The 22,003-nt window shown below is 35.4% G+C and overlaps 1 protein-coding gene across 1 annotated transcript in view; it reads left to right on the top strand.

Annotated features, from left to right (window-relative positions):
* THSD7A (thrombospondin type 1 domain containing 7A) overlaps positions 1-22,003 on the top strand; it is a 455,380-nt gene that overhangs the window by 430,284 nt on the left and 3,093 nt on the right. The window contains exons 20-27 of the mRNA XM_060157103.1: positions 2,699-2,816; positions 3,299-3,444; positions 3,860-4,034; positions 11,237-11,410; positions 15,548-15,643; positions 18,691-18,773; positions 19,122-19,332; positions 21,789-21,876. Of these exons, the coding sequence (XP_060013086.1) occupies positions 2,699-2,816; positions 3,299-3,444; positions 3,860-4,034; positions 11,237-11,410; positions 15,548-15,643; positions 18,691-18,773; positions 19,122-19,332; positions 21,789-21,876 (1,091 nt within the window). The remainder of the gene's footprint in view (positions 1-2,698; positions 2,817-3,298; positions 3,445-3,859; positions 4,035-11,236; positions 11,411-15,547; positions 15,644-18,690; positions 18,774-19,121; positions 19,333-21,788; positions 21,877-22,003) is intronic.

The raw sequence follows: 22,003 nt of genomic DNA, 5'->3' as shown, positions 1-22,003 counted from the left end.
GCCACTGGGTTAAACATGAACCAAGATAAGCAACAGCCTCCACAGACCTGTAACACCCAGGAGGAACTTATAACCTCATTAGGGTTCAGTAGACTTGGGACCATGACGTCTGTCTACACATTCTAGGGGTTATTATAAGCTCGTGGTAAATTATTCAAACTCCTAAGGGAAAACTCAAGATGGAAGTATTTTAATCCATTTGATATCTTTGATATTATCTTGTGGACCTAATTTAACTATCTGTATCTCTGTCCATGGGAACAGAGCTCCCAAGTGTGCTGAAAACAAATTGTTGAGTTAATAAATTGCTCTGTCATCTTATAACATAACTTAGTCAATTACTGCTTTAGATTTCATCAGAACTTTTATACCTGAATCAGTCTGGCTTTGAAACTAATAACATCGAAGTGATGTGACCATTATAAAAATAACATTATTATTAATGAATGTTATTATAGTTATATACAGGCTGGAGAGCTTTCTGTGGTCTACCTCTACTTGGTTAATATGTCTCTTTTTTTGCAAATGCACATGTAAGTGTCCTCCTGGGTCAGAATGAGATAACTATTAATAGCTCTGAGAGCTTTTAGAAAGCTAAACCCAAATCATACAAGACCAGTTTTTAAATATCTTATGACTACAGGACAAAGATATAAATAGGGCCTTTTATTTCTTAAGTGAAATGTGGGTAAAAACCTGAGAAATAATTTTAAGTATCCAGGAGCCTAGATAAATTTACTTTTATGTACAAATATTATAATGTTTGAATACTGTGATGACAGGGATTCAAATCATAACATTTTAGTAAACCCTGTATTCAGGGAGAGCAGTGCTACTCTCTACAGGAATTGGATTAAACAACTCATATCCCATTTTATCCACCCTAAAAAGCAGTAGACTTAAATAACAGCCCTGAGAAAAGCTGGCTATCTTTTTTAACAGTAGATTGCCTACCTACTAATACATGTGCAAACCCTGAATTGAGTGTAACAGCAGTAGCTAACTCTTGCTGTTTCTCTAACAGCCCAAAAGAAAGATGGCATTACTGTCCAACGAAGAGGAAAATTAGGGTTAAATCCATCCAGCATTTATATAGCACTTTTGTCTTTGATGTTTTTCAGACATTAATTCACTAGATACCTAATAACTGGTTTCTCCTTTCCTATTCTTTTATCCCTGAATATATGTTTAGATAAATGATAGATTAGATAGATGATAGGATAGATAGATAGATAGATAGATAGATAGATAGATAGATAGATAGATAGATAGATACAGAGAGAAGAGAAAAAGAAGCTACAACAAATTTAAGAGAAAAAGTAGTACAGAATTGAAATGTCTTACTACTGGGTACCCAAAGTATCTGTAAACAGACATCCTTTTTAACCCTCTAGCAAAATAAATAAGCCAGTAGTAGTTGAATTCTGTGATTCAAAACCTTTCTCCATGAAACTATTAGGTACCTTAAATTTAACACATCATTTTTATCGTATCACCTTAAAACTTCTAATCTCCAGTGATTATAAGTGATTTAATTTAATTTTAATTTAAGTGATACGGTAGAAGTTTTCATACCAAATACTCAGCTTTGTCAAGTATTACTGATGGAGAATATAGTGAGAGTGTTTACAGAGGGATCTGGTACATAAATCGTCGATCTGATCCTCTCTCAGTGCATAACTTAGAGCCAAGAGTTCTACTTGAACCGCAACATAACATTTCAGAAAAACCTTCTTTTGCCATTTTCTGCTCTGTAAATTAGACACTACAAACTTACTTTCATGCAGAAATAAAAAAGGTCTTGAAAATCCCCAAGGATGACTAATTTAAAAAATTGCACTTTCCTAAGAAGTCTTATTTTTTCTATTTCAATGCCACTTTGTACCTTTGACTTTTTAAATGTTTGAATATACAGTGGATGAGTTTGAAATCTCATCCTTCATTTTAAGCGTAGAATACTTAAATAAGTAATGCTACTTAATGCAGTAAAATGCACAACATTATTATCTGATGAGAGACTAATGCCAAAATAACAATTACACCACAGTTAGCTGCTGAGATCAGTTCTGGAAGAGAAGATCTTTTTTAAAAAATAATAAATGTATATAAAATATTCATAATAAAAATTCTAGTGACCCACCCCTCCTTTTGACAGAGGTAGCTTACTTTAAAACTATTTTATATTATTTTAGTACATTATATTTTTGGTTTTGAGTGGCAATTGCTCTTTTTTCAGTTTGACATGCACATGTAAAAATAAATAATATCCCCCAAATACAATTATATATCTGTATAGTGATGATATTCTTGCTTTTTAACTAATAGAAAATATTTGTGCTTCCACCTATTTATTCCTCCTTTAGGGAAATTCAACTAATTTGGAGATTAAATCTTCCTTTTTTCACTTTTTATATAAAAAATTCAACAATATATAAGTATATTGAGTAAATGGGCTCCTCTATTCATCCTGTTCCTTTTGCTCCCACTCTCCTGGATTGAACCACTTTATATTTTTAACAGTTTGGGTCTTTGTCCTGCAGACATCTTTTTATTTCATTATGCATATTGCTTATTCTCCCTCTCCTCTCCTCTTCTCTCATCCCCGCTCCAATCTTGCCTTTCCTTCTTCCTTCCTTCAACACTGCACTGTGGTCATGCCTTCCTGTCAGTACAAATAGATCTACCTCTATCCTTTCAGCTCGGCCTGGAGAAGAACTGGCAGATGAACACGTCCTGCATGGTGGAATGTCCTGTGAACTGTCAGCTTTCTGACTGGTCTCCTTGGTCAGAGTGTTCTCAAACATGTGGCCTCACAGGTTTGTTTGTGCTTTATTTGGCATTAGACTGATGGTCAAGGAATATGAAATAAAATGTCCCTCTTGCTTTAAGTCATATCAAATAATCTGCAGAAAGGTTGAATCAGGGTATCTTTCTTTCCAAAACATCTAAGCCTTACTTGTTCCTCTCATTTCGGAAGAAATGTCTTTGACGCCTTCTCCCAGTAAGATATGTGCTTGGGCTTCCCTGGTGGCGCGGTGGTTGGGAGTCCGCCTGCCGATGCAGGGGATGCGGGTTCGTGCTCCGGTCCGGGAGGATCCCGCATGCTGTGGAGCGGCTGGGCCCGTGAGCCATGGCCGCTGAGCCTGCACGTCTGGAGCCTGTGCTCCGCAGCGGGAGAGGCCACAGCAGTGAGAGGCCCACATACCACAAAAAAAAAAAAAAAAAAAAAAAAAAAAAGATATATGCTTGCACAATTGTAGTGTATCACTGAGGTTGCACCACTTTGTATCTCTTAAAGGAAAAATGATCCGAAGAAGAACAGTAACCCAGCCCTTTCAGGGTGATGGAAGACCATGCCCTGCGCTGATGGAACAGTCTAAGCCTTGCCCAGTGAAGCCCTGTTATCGGTGGCAATACAGCCAGTGGTCTGCATGCCAAGTGCAGGTAACCAATCTCAAAAAGTTGTACGGAAGTGTGTATTCATTATCTGGAGAGACTTGGTTTCAGAAATATTTGCAGAGCTTACAGATAGCATGTTTCCTGTTAAAGATTTTAGGTACCTTGCCATTTCATAACTGTTTAATTAGTTTCGATAACAAGCACTCCCTGTCCTGTATTTTAAAATCATTTGGAGACTGATTCATTTTAATGAAAATTTATTTGCCTGTCTTTGGCTAGAAAACAAATAAATTGTTCATGCTATGCTTTATAGCTACTGCCCTATAGGACTTCTTCCCTAGGGTTTCAAATGCTCCTTTAACTGCTCATAAATCAAAATCAATGGTGCAGAGATGACTGTAAGCGATAAGCTAACCAATGAATTATTTTTTTTTCCTAATTATTTCTTCCTCCATTTCAGGATGCCCAGTGTGGCGAAGGGACCAGAACAAGGAATATTTCTTGTGTAGTGAGTGATGGGTCAGCTGATGATTTCAGCAAGGTAGTGGATGAAGAATTCTGTACTGATATCGAACCCACTATAGATGGTAATAAAAAAGTGGTTCTTGAGGAAACCTGCACCCAGCCTTGCCCAGGTAACAACAGCAAGACAGAATTCGTACTTTGGCCATTCCTTACCAGGACCAGGGTGGAGAAGGGGTTGCATGTATAAGTTTAAGTTAAGAGATGTCAACAGTCTTCTCATTCAGTAATATCTGTGCCAACAGCTAGGGGGGCACTGCTCCTTACTGCCAGGTGGGGGTGAAGTCCAGTTCTCCTACGTGGCCTCTGTTGACACTCACCCCCCTTGAGTTTTAACTTCTGCAAAGAATGAAAATTAAGGCCTTAGGCTCATGCTTGACAGGGAGAGTATGAAAATTCTACCCCTAGATATATTAGGTAAAATATATTAGCTATTAGATATAATAGCTAAAATTCTACCCCTAGATAAATTACCATTCAAGAGTGAGAAAAAATAGTATTATGGAAGAAAATTTTGAATGAAAGAAATTCTGATTCAGTGTTGGACACAGAGGTACAAGCAGGAAAATGTAGAAAGCAAACGTATATCAAGTAGTTTAGAAATAAACAGCAGGAAGTGATAAGTTAATGATTAGGAATTTGGGCTTGATGCAGAGGACTTTAGGGTAGATAGAAGGTCAAAATAACCTCAGTGTCAAGCATGACCCTGTGGCCTTAAGAAAGATATAGGGGCAACAGTGTATTGGTGGGCTAGACAAGAACAAGATTGGAAGTGAATTGCCTATCTTTTTAAATTTTCATTTTATATTGGAGTGTAGTTGATTGGCAATATTGTGTTAGTTTCAGGTGTACGGCATAGTGATTCAGATGTGTGTGTGTGTGTGTGTGTGTGTGTGTGTGTGTGTGTGTGTGTGTGTGTGTGTGTGTGTGTGTGTGTGTGTGTGTGTGTATGGTCTTTTTCAGATTCTTTTCCCATATAGATTATTACAAAATATAAGTAGAGTTCCGTGTGCTGTACAGTAGGTCTTTGTTATCTATTTTATATATGGTACTATGAATATGTTAATCCCAAACTTCTAATTTATCCCTCCCCCTCATCTTTTTCCTTTGATAACCATAAATTTGTTCTTGACGTCTGTGAGTCTGTTTTGTAGATAACTTCATTTGTATCATTTTTTTAGATTCCACATGTAAGTGATATCATATGATATTTGTGCTGCAATGAACATTTGGGTGCATGTATCTTTACGGATTATGGTTTTCTCTGGATATATGCCCAGGAATGGTTTTGAAGTTCATTTCTCTAATAATTAGCAATGTGGAGCATCTTTTCATGTGCTTCTTGGTCACCTTTATGTCTTCTTTGGAGAAATGTCTTATTTAAATCTTCTGCCCATTCTTTAATTCTGTTGTTGTTGTTTTGCGGGTGGGTGTTCGTTTGTTTGTTTGATATTGAGCTGCATGAGCTGTTTGTATATTTTGGAGATGACCTTGTCAGTTGCATTGTTTGCAAATATTTTCTCCCATTCTGTGGGTTGTCTTTTCGTTTTGTTGATGGCTTCCTTTGCTGTGCAAAACCTTTGGAGTTTCATTAGGTCCCATTTGTTTATTTTTGTTTTTATTTCCATTACTCTAGGAGGTGGGTCAGAAAGGATCTTGCTGTGATTTATGTCATAGAGTGTTCTGCCTATGTTTTCCTCTAAGCGTTTTATAGTGTCTAGTCTTACATTTAATCCATTTTGAGTTTATTTTTGTGTATGGTATTTGAGAATGTTCTAATTTTATTCATTTACACATAGCTGTCTGGTTTACCCAGCACCACTTATTGAAGAGACTGTCTTTTCTCCATTGTATATCCTTGACTCCTTTGTCATACCTTAGTTGACCATAGGTGCGTTGGTTTATTTCTGGGGTTTCTATCCTATTCCATTGATCAATAGTTTTGTTTTTGTGCCAGTGCCATACTGGCTTTTTTTCCTCTTTTTTTTTTTTTTTAATTTTTATTAGAGTATAGTTGATTTACAATGTTTTGCTAGTTTCTGCTGTACAGCAAACTGAGTCAGTTAAACATATACATATATCCACTCTCTTTTAGATTCTATTCCCATATAGGTCAGTACAGAGCACTGAGTAGAGTTACTGTGCTACACAGTAAGTTCGTATTACTTATCTATTTTATATATAGTAGTGTGTATCTGTGACTCTATTTCTGTTTTGTAAATAGGTTCATTTGTACCATTTTTTTAGATTCCACATATAAGCAATATCATATATTCGTCTTTCTCTGACTTACTTCACTCAGTATGACGAATCTCTAGGTCTGTCCATGTCACTGCAAATCGCATTATTTTGTTCTTTTTATGGCTGGGTCTCTACAGACAGCATATATTTGGGTCTTGTTTTTATATCCATTCGGTCCGTCTATGTCTTTTGGTCACAGCATTTAATCCAAACCACTTCAGACCGAGGGACAGATACAGACTGAAAGTGAAGGGATGGAAAAAGATATTCCATGCAAATGGAAATCAAAAGAAAGCTGGAGTAACAATACTCATATCAGACAAAATAGACTTTAAAATAAAGACTATTAAAAGAGACAAAGAAGGACACTACATAATGATCAAGGGATCGATCCAAGAAGAAGATATAACAATTGTAAATATTTATGCACCCAACATAGGAGCACCTCAATACATAAGGCAAATGCTAACAGCCATAAAAGGGGAAACCAACAGTAACAAAATAATAGTGGAGGACTTTAACACCCCAGTTACTCCAATGGACAGATCATCCAGACAGAAAATTAATAAGGAAACACAAGCCTTAAATGACACATTAGACCAGATAGACTTAATTGGTATTTATAGGATATTCCATCCGAAAGCAGCAGAATACACTTCCTTCTAAAGTGAACATGAAACATTCTCCAGGATAGACCACATCTTGGGTCACAAATCAAGCCTTAGTAAATTTAAGAAAATTGAAATTTTTCCAACCACACGCTATGAGATTAGAAATCAATTACAGTAAAAAAACTGTAAAAAAACAGAAACATGTGGAGGCTAAACAGTATGTTACTAAATAACCAATGAATTACTGAAGAAATCAAAGAAGAAATCAAAAAATACCTAGAGACAAATAACAATAAAAACACAATGATCCAAAACCTATGGGACACAGCAAAAGCAGTTCTAAGAGGAAAGTTTATAGCAATACAGTCTTACCTCAGGAAACTAGAAAAATCTCAAATGAACAACCTAACCTTATACCTAAAGCAACTAGAGAAAGAAGAACAAACCCAAAGTTAGTAGAAGAAAAGAAATCACAAAGATCAGAGCAGAAATAAATGAAATAGAAACAAAGAAAACAATAGCAAAGATCAATAAAACTAAAAGCCAGTTCTTTGAGAAGATAAACAAAATTGATAAACCGTTAGCCAGAGTCATCAAGAAAAAAAGGGAAAAGAAATATACAGGATCATAAGAGACTACTACAAGCAACTCTATGTCAATAAAATGGACAACCTGGAAGAAATGGACAAATTCTTAGAAAGGTACAATCTCCCAAGACGGAACCAGGAAGAAACAGAAAATATGAACAGACCAGTCACAAGCACTGAAATTGAAACTGTGATGAAAAAACTTCCAACAAACAAAAATCCAGGACCAGATGATTTCACAGGCCAATTCTATCAAACATTTAGAGAAGAGTTAAACCTACACTTCTGAAACTCTTCCAAAATCTTGTAGGGGAAGGAACACTCCCAAGCTCATTCTACAAGGCCACCATCAGCCTGTTACCAAAACAAGACAAAGATATTGGAAAAAAAGAAAATTAAGAATTTTCTTAATTCTGTAATAAAATTAAGAAAATTAAATGTAAGAATACTAAAAACTTAGAGGAAAACATAAGCAGAACACTCTAACATGAATCACAGCAAAATCTCTTTCTATCTATCTCCTAGAGTAATGGAAATAAAAACAAAAATAAACAAATGGGACCTAATTAAACTTAGAGGCTTTTGCACAGCAAAGGAACCCATCAAAAAAAAGGAAAAGACAACCCACAGAATGGGAGAAAATATTTGCAAACAATGTGACTGACAAGGGATTAATCTCCAAAACTTAAAAACAGCTCGTGGAGCTCAAAATCAAAAAAACACGCAACAGAATCAAAAAATGAGTGGAAGACCTAAATAGACATTTCTCCAAAGAAGACCTACAGATGGGCAGAAGGCACATGAAAAGATGCTGAACATTGTTAAGTATTACAGAAATGCAAATCAAAACTAAAGTGAGATGTCACCTCACACCAGTCAGAATGGCCATCATCAAAAAATCTACAAACAATAAATGCTGGAGAGGGTGTGGAGAAAAGGGAACCCTCCTACCTTCCTGTTGGTTGGATTGTAAATTGATACAACCACTATGGAGAACAGTATGGAGGTTCCTTAAAAAACTAAGAATAGAGCTACCATATGACCCAGCAATCCCACTCTTGGGTGTATATCCAGAGTAAACTGTGGTTCAAAAGGATACATGCACCTGATGTTCACTGCAGTGCTGTTGACAACAGCCAAGACATGGAAGCAAACTAAATGTCCATTGACAGAAGAACAGATAAAGAAAATGTGGTACATATATACAATGGAATATTACTCAGCCATTAAAAAGAATGAAATAATGCCATTTGCAGCAACATGGATGGACCTAGAGATTATCATACTAAGTGAAGTCAGTCAGACAGAGAAAGAGAAATATCATATGATATCACTTATATGCAGAATCTAAAAAAATAATAATGAACTTATTTACAAGACAGAAACACAGACTTAGAGAACAAACTTATGGTTACCAGGGAGAAAGGCAGGGAGGGACAGATTGGGAGTTTGGGATTGACATGTACACACTGCTGTAGATAACCAACAAGGACCTACTGTATAGCATAGGGAACTTGGCTCAATATTCTGTAATAACCTAAATGAGAAAATTTGCAAAAGAATGGATACTTGTATGGGTACAGCTGAATCACTTTGCTGTATTCCTATAACTAACACATCAGTGTTTATCAACTATACTCCAATATAAAATAAAATTAAAAAAAAGAAATCTGTGTTAAACGATGTGAAGAAAAACTGCAAGATCCCATAGTAGCATAGAACAGGCAATTCACCATTTTAATTAAAGCAATTACAAATCCAGGAGGAGGCTGGTCTTCTCTTGTAAATTACAATCTATTCATTTTCATTCCTCTCTTGCTAGTTTTCTCCAATGATGGCTTTTGAAAGCTAGTAGCGTGTGAGCTTATAAGCTTTAAAGAGTAGAATACTGAAGTAGGAAATGCATTTCAGACACTTAATATCTTTGGTAGGCAGAGTGTAGTTCTATTATTACAATGTTTTATATGGTCAAAATATAAAAATATATTTAGTACAAGTCAGTGCCTCACACTTTTTGCTGTTATTAAATCTTTGAAGCTTGACATGGATTATTCTGGAGTGATAATTATATAATCCACAGACTACCATTAAAAGATTTATTGAGTTTTGTGTCAAAATACACTATGTCAAGTGATACAAGCACGGAGATAAAGCCTATTAGTAAAAAGGTATATTTTACTTCCATGTAGTTTGCAGTCACTGAGGTGACGTTACACTACATTCATATTGACAGGAGTTTCTCTATCTATCTTATTTTTAATAGTTTCTCTTGCATAATTAAAAGCTGAGTAAGCCTAAAGTAGCATTTCCTAGGGGATATAAATATTTATAAAATTTTCTTTAACTACTTAAAAATTCTTCTTAGTTTCTTTTTTCCTTAGCACTTCCAAAATTTACTAGAATTTTCTTCATTTTAGGATGACATTAGACAGAATAATAATGACACGCTATAGTAAAGGTGTACAAAGATCACTCCACTTGAGTATTATACATGTATCTGTTAGTCAGTAATTCATGTCTTTCCAGGATTTCTTAATCCTGGCACAAGAAGTTTTTTCATTAATCAGATCTCCAGGTAACTTTGTGCTAACATTAGATATCTTCAGTATAATATAAGGCAATATAAATTATTCATGTGATATGGCTGGAATAATTAAAGTGATAAGAATCCCTTATGGATTTGTGTTTATCAAAATGTACTGCATCCTCTGAACAGTATCACCAAGCAGTCAGTCCTGAAGAATGAATGAGTATAGGAGAAAGGTGTATTTCATTAAATCTTCCCTGTTCTGAAAATGGTTGAAGATGAACACGTGATATACTACGGCCCAACAATTCCTATATAACTGTAACTATTTTCTAGTTATATACCCAAAATAAATGCATATATAAGTTCACCAAAAGACTCATACTGAAATGTTCACAGCAGCAGTATTCATAATAGGAAAAATTTACAACTCTCCACATGCCCGTCCATAGTAGAACCGAAATGTAAATAGTGGTATGTTTATAAATAAAGCACAGCAGTAAAAATGAGCAAGTTAGAGCAACATAAATATGTGATAGTTCTCAAGACATAAATGAGTGAAAGAAACCAGACATTAAAAAGGTACATACGGTTCTATTCCATGTATAGCATGAGGCGGGTTTCTGAGATTCTGAGAATGCTCTGTTGCTTGATTTGGAGGTTGGTTACATGGGTATTTAATCAGACTGTGAACATTCAGCTATCTGTGCATTTATAATGTGTCATCATTTTGCATGTATATTACTCTTCAATACATAATTGAAAAAAAGGGAGGAAGTTGACTGAAGATGTAGATGAGAGGAAATTGTGTGCATTATTGCCACTACTGCAGCTGCTTGGTTAGCTGTCTCACCTCCACAACTTTGGTAAGAAACGGAAACCAAGCATAAATACCAGCTTTCTCAGCCTTGGACTTCAAGCTCTTTGAAATTTTGAACACCTAGAAGACAAGTCCTGTGTATATTTCGATTTTCTTTTAATAGTACCAAGTGCTTAATAAACCCTTTTATGATGATAATGACAAGACTGACAGTAGCAGGTTTTAATCAAGTATTGTCACTTAAGGGAAATCATGATGGACAAGTTCCTTCAAACCATAGTTTACCTTTGATAATTAAGCAGCACATATGCTATACTCAGTAACATCCACTCAGAAAATAACACTATTAATACAAACTTACAAAACCACATACAAACTTGCAAATATTAAATACTTATACAAATCTTACAAATATCATGAATGACTGGCATACCTAAAAACACTGCTCAGTCAGGTTAAACATAAAATGATAATCTGGCTGGCTATTCTTTATGGGTATGGGTATAAACTACAAACTTGTGTTTTGCAGGTGACTGTTATTTGAAGGAGTGGTCTTCCTGGAGCATGTGTCAGCTGACCTGTGTGAATGGTGAGGACCTGGGTTTTGGTGGAATACAGGTCCGTTCCAGAGCAGTGATTATACAAGAGCTAGAGAATCAACATCTGTGCCCAGAGCAGATGTTAGAAACAAAATCATGTGATGGTGAGTGCTACCATTCATAAATCATGTGATGGTGAGTGCTACCATTCATAAAATCTATTTATTTTAGTTTTGTGTTGATAAGCAAAAGTATAAGATGTAAAATTTTCTGTTGAATAAGCAAATTTGCTAAGATATCACTTAAAGTTGAGAATTCAGGGTATGATTCTGAATTCTAAATATTTAGAGACCAAAAGTCTTGCCACCCTTCATAAATGAAATATTATAAAAATATTTCCAAGTTTTATGAGCTAAAGAAGGCTGAGATGATTAGGAGCAAGTTATTTGTACACCTGTAGCAACCCTGATGATGTGTGAATGTTAAGAATATCCTCAATTTATTTAAATCAAAAGAGAAAAAAATTACAAAGCAACAGCAAAATGAGATATTTTACTATATTCTCAGAAATTGATAAATCTAAGGAGTGGTAAGGATTAGTCTAAATTTGACATACAGCATATATAAAAATACATCTTTATATGTCTGTGTGTATATGTGTACATACACATAGAGAGCCATGCACCCAATATAAGCAATAGATGACATTCACAAGAACCACAGAGCATTAAAATGTTCTAGTTTGGGAACATGGAAGAAATCTAAATGAAAAAAAAAGAATTGTTATCTAGTGGAGAATGTCTTGCTCAACAAACAACCCTCTCATTCCTGCTTGTGTTCTGAAGCAACTGAGTATGACATATATTAGCAAATAGGAGCCAAAATAACATCTATGTTGCTGAAAAGTTGAAGAAAGCTTAGAATGATGGAGAACAGTGCTTAGAATGAAAGCCAATTGAGCTAGATGCCTTAACCCAAAAATTATAGAATTATCTACCTTCTTAGTTAAAGTCTTCCCAAATTTACCAACCAGATAAAACATTTCATATTCCTGGGTAGGTAAAGGAGAGAAAGGTCAGAGGTTACAACAAATGAAATAATTCCCAAGAAAAGAAAAAGAATTGTTTACCCTGAAATGACAATGAAGTAAAATTAGGTATCAGTAAAAATTGCCAAGAAATTCTCCCCATGCCCACACAGAAGTGAAAACCGAAAGCTACATTTCTAGAGCATTACATATCAAATGTTATGCAGGATGCAGCACAGAAGTACTTGGAAGGTAATTTGAAGCTTTACATTCTTATATAGGAGGGAGAAAAGTTTCAATAAGAGCTAGACTTTCAGGCTTCCCTGGTGGCGCAGTGGTTGAGTGTCTGCCTGCTGATGCAGGGGACACGGGTTCGTGCCCCGGTCCGGGAAGATCCCACATGCCGCGGAGCGGCTGGGCCTGTGAGCCATGGCCACTGAGCCTGCGCGTCCCAAGCCTGTGCTCCGCAACAGGAGAGGCCACAACACTGAGAGGCCCGCGTACCGCAAAAAAATAAAATTAAATTAAATTAAAATAAACAAATAAATAAAAAGAGCTAGACTTTCAACCCAATTTTAAAAAAAAAAGGGAAATAGAGTGTATACAGTCCTAATAGAGTGTATACAGTCCTGATAAATACAAATTCAATGAGACAGAAAACAAATAAACAAGATAATCAACAAAGCCAATAGCTTGTTTTTTTGACCAAACTAACAAAATAGACCACCTCATGCAAAATCAATGAAGAAAAAACAAGGACAAAATTACTACTAATAGTAAGATAGTGTTTAAAAATATAATTCTATGAAAAAATTTTGCTAATAAATGTAAAAACTTGACAACAATTTAGAATGTTATCAAGAGTAATAGAGAAGCTAAACCATAGATTCTGCAACTATTAAAAACACAGGTCTATCAAATATTCTCACACATGCACACCCACTAAAACCTAAATGGCTTTAATTATGAGTTTCATTAAAATTTAAAGAAACAGACAACTCCCATTTATTGTGAAATCTTAAGAAATAAAACAAAGTTGGGTAGAAAAAAAAGATGACGAAAATCTCCCCAATATAACACCAAAATCACAAACAAAAATGGAAAACAAAAATTCTTTTAAATCAAAATTTGAATCTTCTACACTGTAAAATAGATCATAAACAAAGTTACCGGACAAGCCACAGACTTAGAAAAGATATTTGTGAAGTCAATTTTAAGGAATTAGTGTCTAGAACAACTATCCTAAATCTTTTCAGCATTCCAAGACAATTTCATACTTGTAAAATTGCTGAGTACCCCAAACTGCTTTTCTCTGTGAGTTATATATATCAAAATTTTTCATATTAAAAAATGACACCTGATGTTTTAAAATATTTGATAATTTATTTAAAACAATCATAAATCAATTTGTTACCATAAATATTTCCTGAAAAATAACTATTTTCCAAAACAAAAAGAAAATAACTTTAATGACAGTCATTGTCTCGTTTTACACTTTTTCAAATCTCTGGCTTAACATCTGGCTTAACAGAAGACAGCTGGCTTCTTTTCTGTGCTTCTGCATTCAGTCTATTGCCATCTTAGTTTAGTTTATGTATATGAAGAAAATCCAGCCTTACTTACCCAGGTGTGTAGTTAAAGGGGAAAATCATCACACACGTACTCTGAAAGAATGTCAAAGTCTTCCCTGGTCCCTGGACCATAATTTGAGAATTGTTATTCTAGAATAAAAAATTTCCACAACCCAATATGAAAAGGCATAGATTTCAGTAGAAAAAAAGGGGTGGGGGGAGCCAAAAGATATACATAAGCAATTCACAAGAGGAAATCTAAATGCCCCAAAACATGTTTCTCACTGTTTAATAGCTTTGGTAATCAACTACAAGTTAAAAATGGATCGCTTTCCACACCCACAAGACTGACAAGAAATTTAAATCTGGAATTTATAAATGTTTGTGAGGGTTTAGAGTAATAGTAACTCTTATTCAGTGCTGGTGGGTATATAAACTGTCACCTTTTAAAGAAAAGAATAAGCTGTATTTAGTAAAGTTTCAGCTATCCCTACAATGATACCCAGAAATTTCCCTTCTAAATATTTACCTTGAAGAAGCACCAGGAGACTTGCACAAGACTGACCACTGAGGCACTGTTATAATAGCATAAGTTGAAAACAACCTAAAAGTCCACCCATAGAGGAAATAGCTAAATAAATTGTAGTAGATAGTACCATGGAATTCTATGTAGCAGTTAAAATAAATTGACTATGTCTGCATTAAAAAAATCACATAGAAATATTTCATTTATAACATTTTATGTTACATATAACATTGACTATTAAGTTTCAAAAAGATGTATGTGTCAGTATGATACTTTTTAAATTTTAAGACTGCCTACAGGACTTCCCTGGTGGCACGGTGGTTAAGAATCCGCCTGTCAATGCGGGGGATATGGGTTCGACCCCTGGGGTTCGGGAAGATCCCACATGCTGCAGAGCAGCTAAGCCCGTGCGCCACAACTACTGAGCCCACGCTCTGCAACTACTGAAGCCCACATGCCTAGAGCCTGTGCTCTGCAACGAGAAGCCTGCGCACTGTAATGAAGAGTAGTCCCTGTTTACCACAACTAGAGAAAGCCCACGTGCAGCAACGAAGACCCAACACAGACCAAAAGAAAAAAACCTAAAAATAATTCTATAAATAATTTATAGGTTGTATATATTTATACTTACATTCTATTTATATTAAAAGAATTAAAAACATGTCACAGAAATGCACGTATCTACTTCAGAAGACTGGGTATTGCTGGAGAAACAAAGAGGGAGATCAGATCAGGAAGCAATATAATAGAACTTCAAGTTTATTTGTTACTTTTTTTACTCATCAACAACCAAAAATAAAGCAAATATGACTAAATGGTAATATTAGTTAAAATTGAATGATGGGTAATTGAATATTTTTTAAATTATTCTCTGTCCTTGTCTGTATGTTGGATATTTTATAATACTTCAAATAAACATAAAATTAAATTGAAAATCCAGGTTCACATTAGATAGTATGACAGCAGACATAGAAAATTAGTTGGAATTTAGGTATGTATCTGGAATTTTGTAACATTTATATGGCAACTTCTGGATAATAACTTGACATTTGAATCATTCAGGATGGACTTCTCATTCCTTTCCAATTGTTTATAAATATTTTATTAATACCCTACCTCCATGATTGTTCCACTGGCCTATAGAATGCCTCTGCTAATGTTTATTGTGTTCCTGCAGATGGACAGTGTTACGAGTATAAATGGATGGCTAGTGCTTGGAAGGGCTCTTCCCGAACAGTCTGGTGTCAGAGATCAGATGGTATAAATGTAACAGGTAAACCTCCCATTTCTTTGTTCTTTGAAAGTCTTACTGTAACACACATGTAATTGGTTAAAGAAAATAATTAAGAAAACAAAGATATTCTTTGAGTATTCCACACGTGGTTGGGTTCACGACACCTGAGCTGTGCACCGCATGACCAATGACAAATTATTTTACTGTTTAATGTTTCAATTAAATTCTCCCTCACCCAGCCATTTTAGACATTGCTGCTATAATTTACTTAAAATACTGTCTAATTCTAATAAATGATTATAAGTAAATAATTCTCAGATTGTTTTTCCTAGAAATCTTATATATTAATAACTTACTTCTTACATGCTAAGAAAGTCAATATTTTGTTGACTCTGTTTCTGTGCCTTAAAGGCAATATACATGCAGTCCAAAAATATTGCCAAGAGAATATGATGACACAAATCCAAATATTTTGCTTAAATTCAGGAATCTATGATTTATAGTTTTTTATTAATTAATATAGAAGACCTATTGGTAAAACTCAAGCCCAGAGCGTATGAGTAGCCAATCTACCTACTCTGTCCCAAGTCAAAAATCATTGTACATTGAAAGAAGAAATCCAAATGAAAACTTCTTTTGAATCTCCTTTGACCCAAATATACCCCCCAAGATCTACTCTAATCTACAGTTACTGAAGTTTCCTTATCTGAGTCCAGTAAATGCAAGGGATCCCAAAGACCCTTTGAAGAGGGAAGAAAACTGGCTCCAGAGATGGAGTGAACCACCCTGCAAATTTTCTACAAAGAAACCAGGGTCAGAACAGAACCTCAGCCTCAGGCCCATGTACCCAAAGATCTAATGTCTCTTCTTAAACAATGTATTTGTAGAGATCTAATCTAGGAATCTCCATAGCATAGCAGCAGCCTGAGTATTGACAGTTAACTGTTCAGGGGGACCTGCTGACTTGCTGCCATTGTTTTGACCCTCTGGCAGGGAGAAAAAGTAATGTGCATTTTGTTGCCTCTGAGTAATGTCCATTTATAAATTTAACTGTAATATCTACAGTAAGATGATAGAAGCAGGGGTCGATATGCTTTTTGGAAAGCATAAACTTTTATATTGAATTTTAAATTACCTGGATTTATTGAAACCTAATTTCTTCCTTATGAAAGCTAGAGCAGGATGTCAGATTGTATTCTTGTGAAGGTAAGATTTTAGACATGAGAAATCTGTGTTAAGAAACACTTGATAATAGCAAGTGGATACATCTATAACAAAGAAAAGACACCTACCAAGAAACACTTTGCTCTCTCACACTGTTATTTTCTGGAAGAAAAATCTGTTCCAAGCACACCACTCTCCGAGGCAACAGGGGGAGACAGAGTTCTGGGAAGAGAAGCATAGGCTTTCTGAACCCAAAGGCATTATAGAGGTGTCCACTCAACTCAGCTGTTGAAAATGAATGTCTACATTCTTCTTTAAACTCTTCAGAGGGTATTTTACAGCTTCCCCAGAGGATCCTATCAGTTTTCAGTGGTTTTTTTTTTCCCAAATATGGATGCAAATAATAGTTGTCTGCCTTTTCTTCTACATGTTAAAAGCTCTTTTCACACTGAAATTGGGGCTATTCCCCAATGCAAAGGTAAGTCAAATTTTAAAAGACTTACCTGTAGAAATCATATTTTCAACTTCTTTTCTATATAAGTATCCCATGTATTTATCCCCTTCTAATGCTGTTTTATACCCCCCCCAAAAAATGTGTAAATGATTGATTTGTGATAAACTCTGTATGCATTCTTCTTCCATCTTTTAGGAGAGATGAGATTCTTTATGAGAAATAGACAAGCATGTAAAGTATATTATCTGGCTTGATTGATTGCTTTAATTTTATGAATAGTTGTCCTTATAAGAAACTCAAGATGCTGCTTTACTTTGTCTTCATATGTTTAATGATGATAACTTCAATATGGCCATGTAACTGCAACTGCCTTGCAATGACTAACTGCTTTTCCATAACAATTTTTCTGTGAATATTTTGTTTATAATATAGAGAGATAAGGCAGGGAATTAATAGGTACCTTTGATTAGATTCCAAGAGGATCATCAATTCCACAAATAAAGGAAAAATCTTGCTTTGCTAAAATTCTAAGTTGAACAAGTATGGTGTGAAACTATCAGTTCTTTCCATGCCACCAATACTGTTTCTTTATGACATCTGTTCTTGTCTTGAAACTTCATTATAACAACTTCAGCACACCTGGTACTGTACTTGAAGGAAGAAAGAAGAGGACTAAACAGAGAGCTGCAATGTCAAGTTAAAACAATAGTGCAGACATACACTTATAGCTGCCTTTGTTTTCTTATACCCCAAAAATATCCTGAATTAGTGATTTTCTCAAAAAGAAATATGTATTATAAAAAATACATATACAGGGCTTCCCTAATGGCGCAGTGGTTGAGAGCCCGCCTGCCGGTGCAGGGAACGTGGGTTTGTGCCCCAGTCCGGGAGGATCCCACATGCCGCGGAGCGGCTGGGCCCATGAGCCATGGCCGCTGGGCCTGGGCGTCCGGACCCTGTGCTCCGCAGCGGGAGAGGCCACAACAGTGAGAGGCCCGCGTACCGCAAAAAAAAAAAAAAAAAAGAAAAAAAAAATACATATACAAGATAGTCACATGAATTAAAGGGACATCTTAACATGAAAACTATTTATTTGAATAACCAAGAAAGAATTTTAAAAGAATATTAAATCTGCTTTTTAGTGCTGGACTTGGTCTCAGAAACTATGATAAATAGCTTGCAGGCAATTAGTGTTTTCAGAGTGGCAACTATAAAATCATCCATTTAACAGGTGCTTATCGAGCACCTGCTGAGTGGCAGGTACTATGCTGTCTCCTCTGAATAAGAAGAGCCTCGAGATCCTAAATACAGTGGTCAAGGTCAACCAAATATTTCAGTCAGCTGCCCTCAGAAAAGTCTGTGGGATTCCCAAGGTGGTTCAGGATTCAAAGACAAGTCTACAACAATGATGTATTTTTAATCATTGCAAGAGATGCTACTTGTCAAAATATGATTTTCTGTTCTGCAGGGGGCTGCTTGGTGGTGCGCCAGCCTGATGCTGACAGGTCTTGTAATCCACCGTGTAGTCAACCCCACTCGTACTGTAGCGAGGTATGTGTGAATTCATTAGAGTAGGCAAGCCAGCTTCATCATTTGTCACCCCACTGCCTCTGGTACAATCCATTCCCCAACCCAAAAAAAGCATGTCTTGAGGCATAAAAATTCTATTTTGGGACCTCTCCTTTTATCACTATAAACAATTCTGAATGCACTTGCCTCTACTGTTAGAATAAATCTGTAAAGGGACAAAAAGTGTGTTCTTTTTTACGTAGTTATGACAGAAATTACATGAAGTAGATTCCCAGAACAATATTTCTTTAAAGCCTGCTCTTCAAGTCAGGTCTGTTATGCTTATAAAGATCACCTTGCATGTACAGTGTAAGTCTTGTTCTCCTGCAGACGAGGATGTGCAGTTGTGAAGAAGGGTACACTGAAGTCATGTCTTCCAATGGTACACTTGAGCAGTGCACACTTATCCCCGTGGTGGTGATACCCACTGTGGAGGACAAAAGAGGAGATGTGAAAACCAGTCGGGCAGTACATCCAACCCAACCCTCCAGTAACCCAGCAGGACGGGGAAGGACCTGGTTTCTACAGCCGTTTGGGCCAGGTGAAGTGACTAGACAGTGTTGATGTAGAATTCTTTAGCTATATATTTAACCAATGCCAAAGGATTAAAAAAATGAGCAAGCATTTTCATATGAGTTAATTATTTTATGTATAGTCATTTATGTTGATACTGCCATATATTATTATAATTTTCTACTATTATGAAAAAAGCACTCATGCTGAAAATTCAGAAAAATGAGTACTTCTGAGAAAAATTTTAGGATTGATATTATTTAATTTCAGTCCTAAATTTAGAAGTGTAATTATTTTCACATTGAACCAAGAAATCTAACAATGAAAATATTAGGAGAAAAGTGTTGTCATTCAGAACTCGAACAAATAAAACTATAAAGACATTAAAGAATTTTCCATTTCGCCACAGAGTGTTAAATATTTGAACCTTAAACAGGAAGATCAGCAATGCAGGAGATACTTGGCAGCCAGACCAATTTCTACCAGTCCTTAGAGTTGGCACACTCAAATACTCAGAATCTATACTAGCACCAGATAAACGGGGGCAAGGATGGAGCCTTCCTGTCTAGATGGGACAGTCTAAACTTGGAGACTGACCAGACACCTGTCATATTGAACAGACAGCTCGTAATGTATCTAGTAATGGACTTGAAGCCCATACGGACAAAAGCTTGAAGCCTCATCAGATGCTATCCTTACTCTGTACATTTTCTCTCTGCAGTTGATTCAACCATACGCTTAGCCCTAGAACTAAGCTGGTGCTTAAAAATGTGCTGCAAGAGCTATGTGGTAACTAAGATCATGACACTTTTTCTCACACCCTAGAGGGATGACTAGTTCATGACCAAAGGAAATCTCCAGGCAAAGCCAGGCATAAACTACTCCCTGACTCCGTTAGAAACATGAGAAAGGAAGGAAGCGATTTGCATAGCCAGCACATTTTTAATGCATTTAGTCAAAACACTTTCCCTTACTGGTGAATCACTACTGAGAATTTTTTTTTTAAGTATGTTCAATATTTGGGTGATTCATATTTAACCACATCATCCCTGTGATGATGTGGTTAAATATGAAGCTGACCTGTTTCTGTAAGCATGGGAAACTCTTCCTCTCAGTGTCCAGGACAGCGGACCAGCAAATGGCCATTTGCAGTCTTGACCCTGACCAAAAATCCAAGCAGATCTCCGCACATCAAAACTGATTTTTAAAGAGAGAATATTATTATTGTCATTTTTCATTTAATACATAGTTTTCCTAAAGTGAACATTTTAATATATTAAAAAGGTACATGTTTTAAGAACATACAGTTAGACCTTGCTCTTGGTTTATGAAAAACCCAAAAATATTTGTTGAATTTCTCTCAGGGCAAATAAACCCAATAGAGCTCTTTCGATTTTGAACCCAGACTCAAATTTTATAAATCTTTAGAATTGAGAAAAAAAAAAAGGGTATTTAGAATATAAACTTAGTTTATTTCCAGCAAGTGAACCCCTAATAGATCCAGCTCTAGGCAAAAAAAAAAAAAAAAAAAATTCATAGTACTAATTTGCTTTTGATGCCTTCCAAATATTGCATAAACCAGAGTCTCTGTGGAGTCAGTTTGCCCAATCTATAATTTTAATTCTAAAATCATATGTTTAGCTGTATGTGTGCAACAGAAAATATATGTTGGTGTGAGGATCAAGTTAGGTTAGGCAAAGTCATTAATAGTATCACTCGTTTGAAGTTTATTCAGAATGTAAAACTGAGAAGTTCAAAGTGAATGAGACCAGAAAACCAAATTTTAAAAGTTCCTATCATAAAACTGGAAGAAAAGAAAAATTCCTGTCCTGCTTCCATACAATAGAAAAGGTAGAAAAAAATTTATTTAGAGATCCTTTTATATGTTAATCAAACTTGGCTGTTTTTACAAAGGATATTGTCAAATCAGTTTTAAAGCACACTCTAAGTATAAACTAGATAAAGGATTATTAATTCCAAAAATGTTAAATATATTTACTATCAATTCATCTGGAAAAAATATGTAAATGACAAAGTTTACATTGAGATACCTGTCAGCATCAACTCAAAGTTGTAGGACTTTCTTGAAATTGCATTATTTTTTCTTCTTTTCTCACAATTGCCATTCTAAAGACAGAATGAAAATCAGAAGAAAATGTTTATATTAGCATTACACATACATTGGGTTTAAAAGAAAATTCAGATAAGAAGCAGCAGAAATGTAGACCTGTAACCTCGAAATCTGAACTTGAATTCAAACTTCATTGCTTTTCAATTCAATTTTCATTGATAATTTATCTTTAATGAAGGACCATCTAACTCACTATAGCAGCTTTGCATTAATCATTAATTATGCCTAAGCAATAATTCATTTTGAGTTTTGAAAGGACTTGGTCATATGTGACTGGTCACTGGTTGTGGTTAAAGACTGTCATATATATACCAGACTAATGTAAATTAATGACTAATATCCATTCTTCTTAGATGGGAGACTAAAGACCTGGGTTTATGGTGTAGCAGCTGGGGCATTTGTGTTACTCATCTTCATTGTCTCCATGATATATCTAGCTTGGTGAGTGTTTAAATATTTCAAAATCTAAGGGGATCTCTATTTCAGAGCAAACACTTTCAACTGGCCATAACCAAGAACAGCAATCTAATGTCTCAAATAAGTATTCCACATTAGTGTTCATCTGAAT

Source organism: Lagenorhynchus albirostris, chromosome 8, assembly GCF_949774975.1.
Source record: "Lagenorhynchus albirostris chromosome 8, mLagAlb1.1, whole genome shotgun sequence".
Taxonomy (NCBI): domain Eukaryota; kingdom Metazoa; phylum Chordata; class Mammalia; order Artiodactyla; family Delphinidae; genus Lagenorhynchus; species Lagenorhynchus albirostris.
This window is presented reverse-complemented; position numbering and strand designations above follow the sequence as displayed.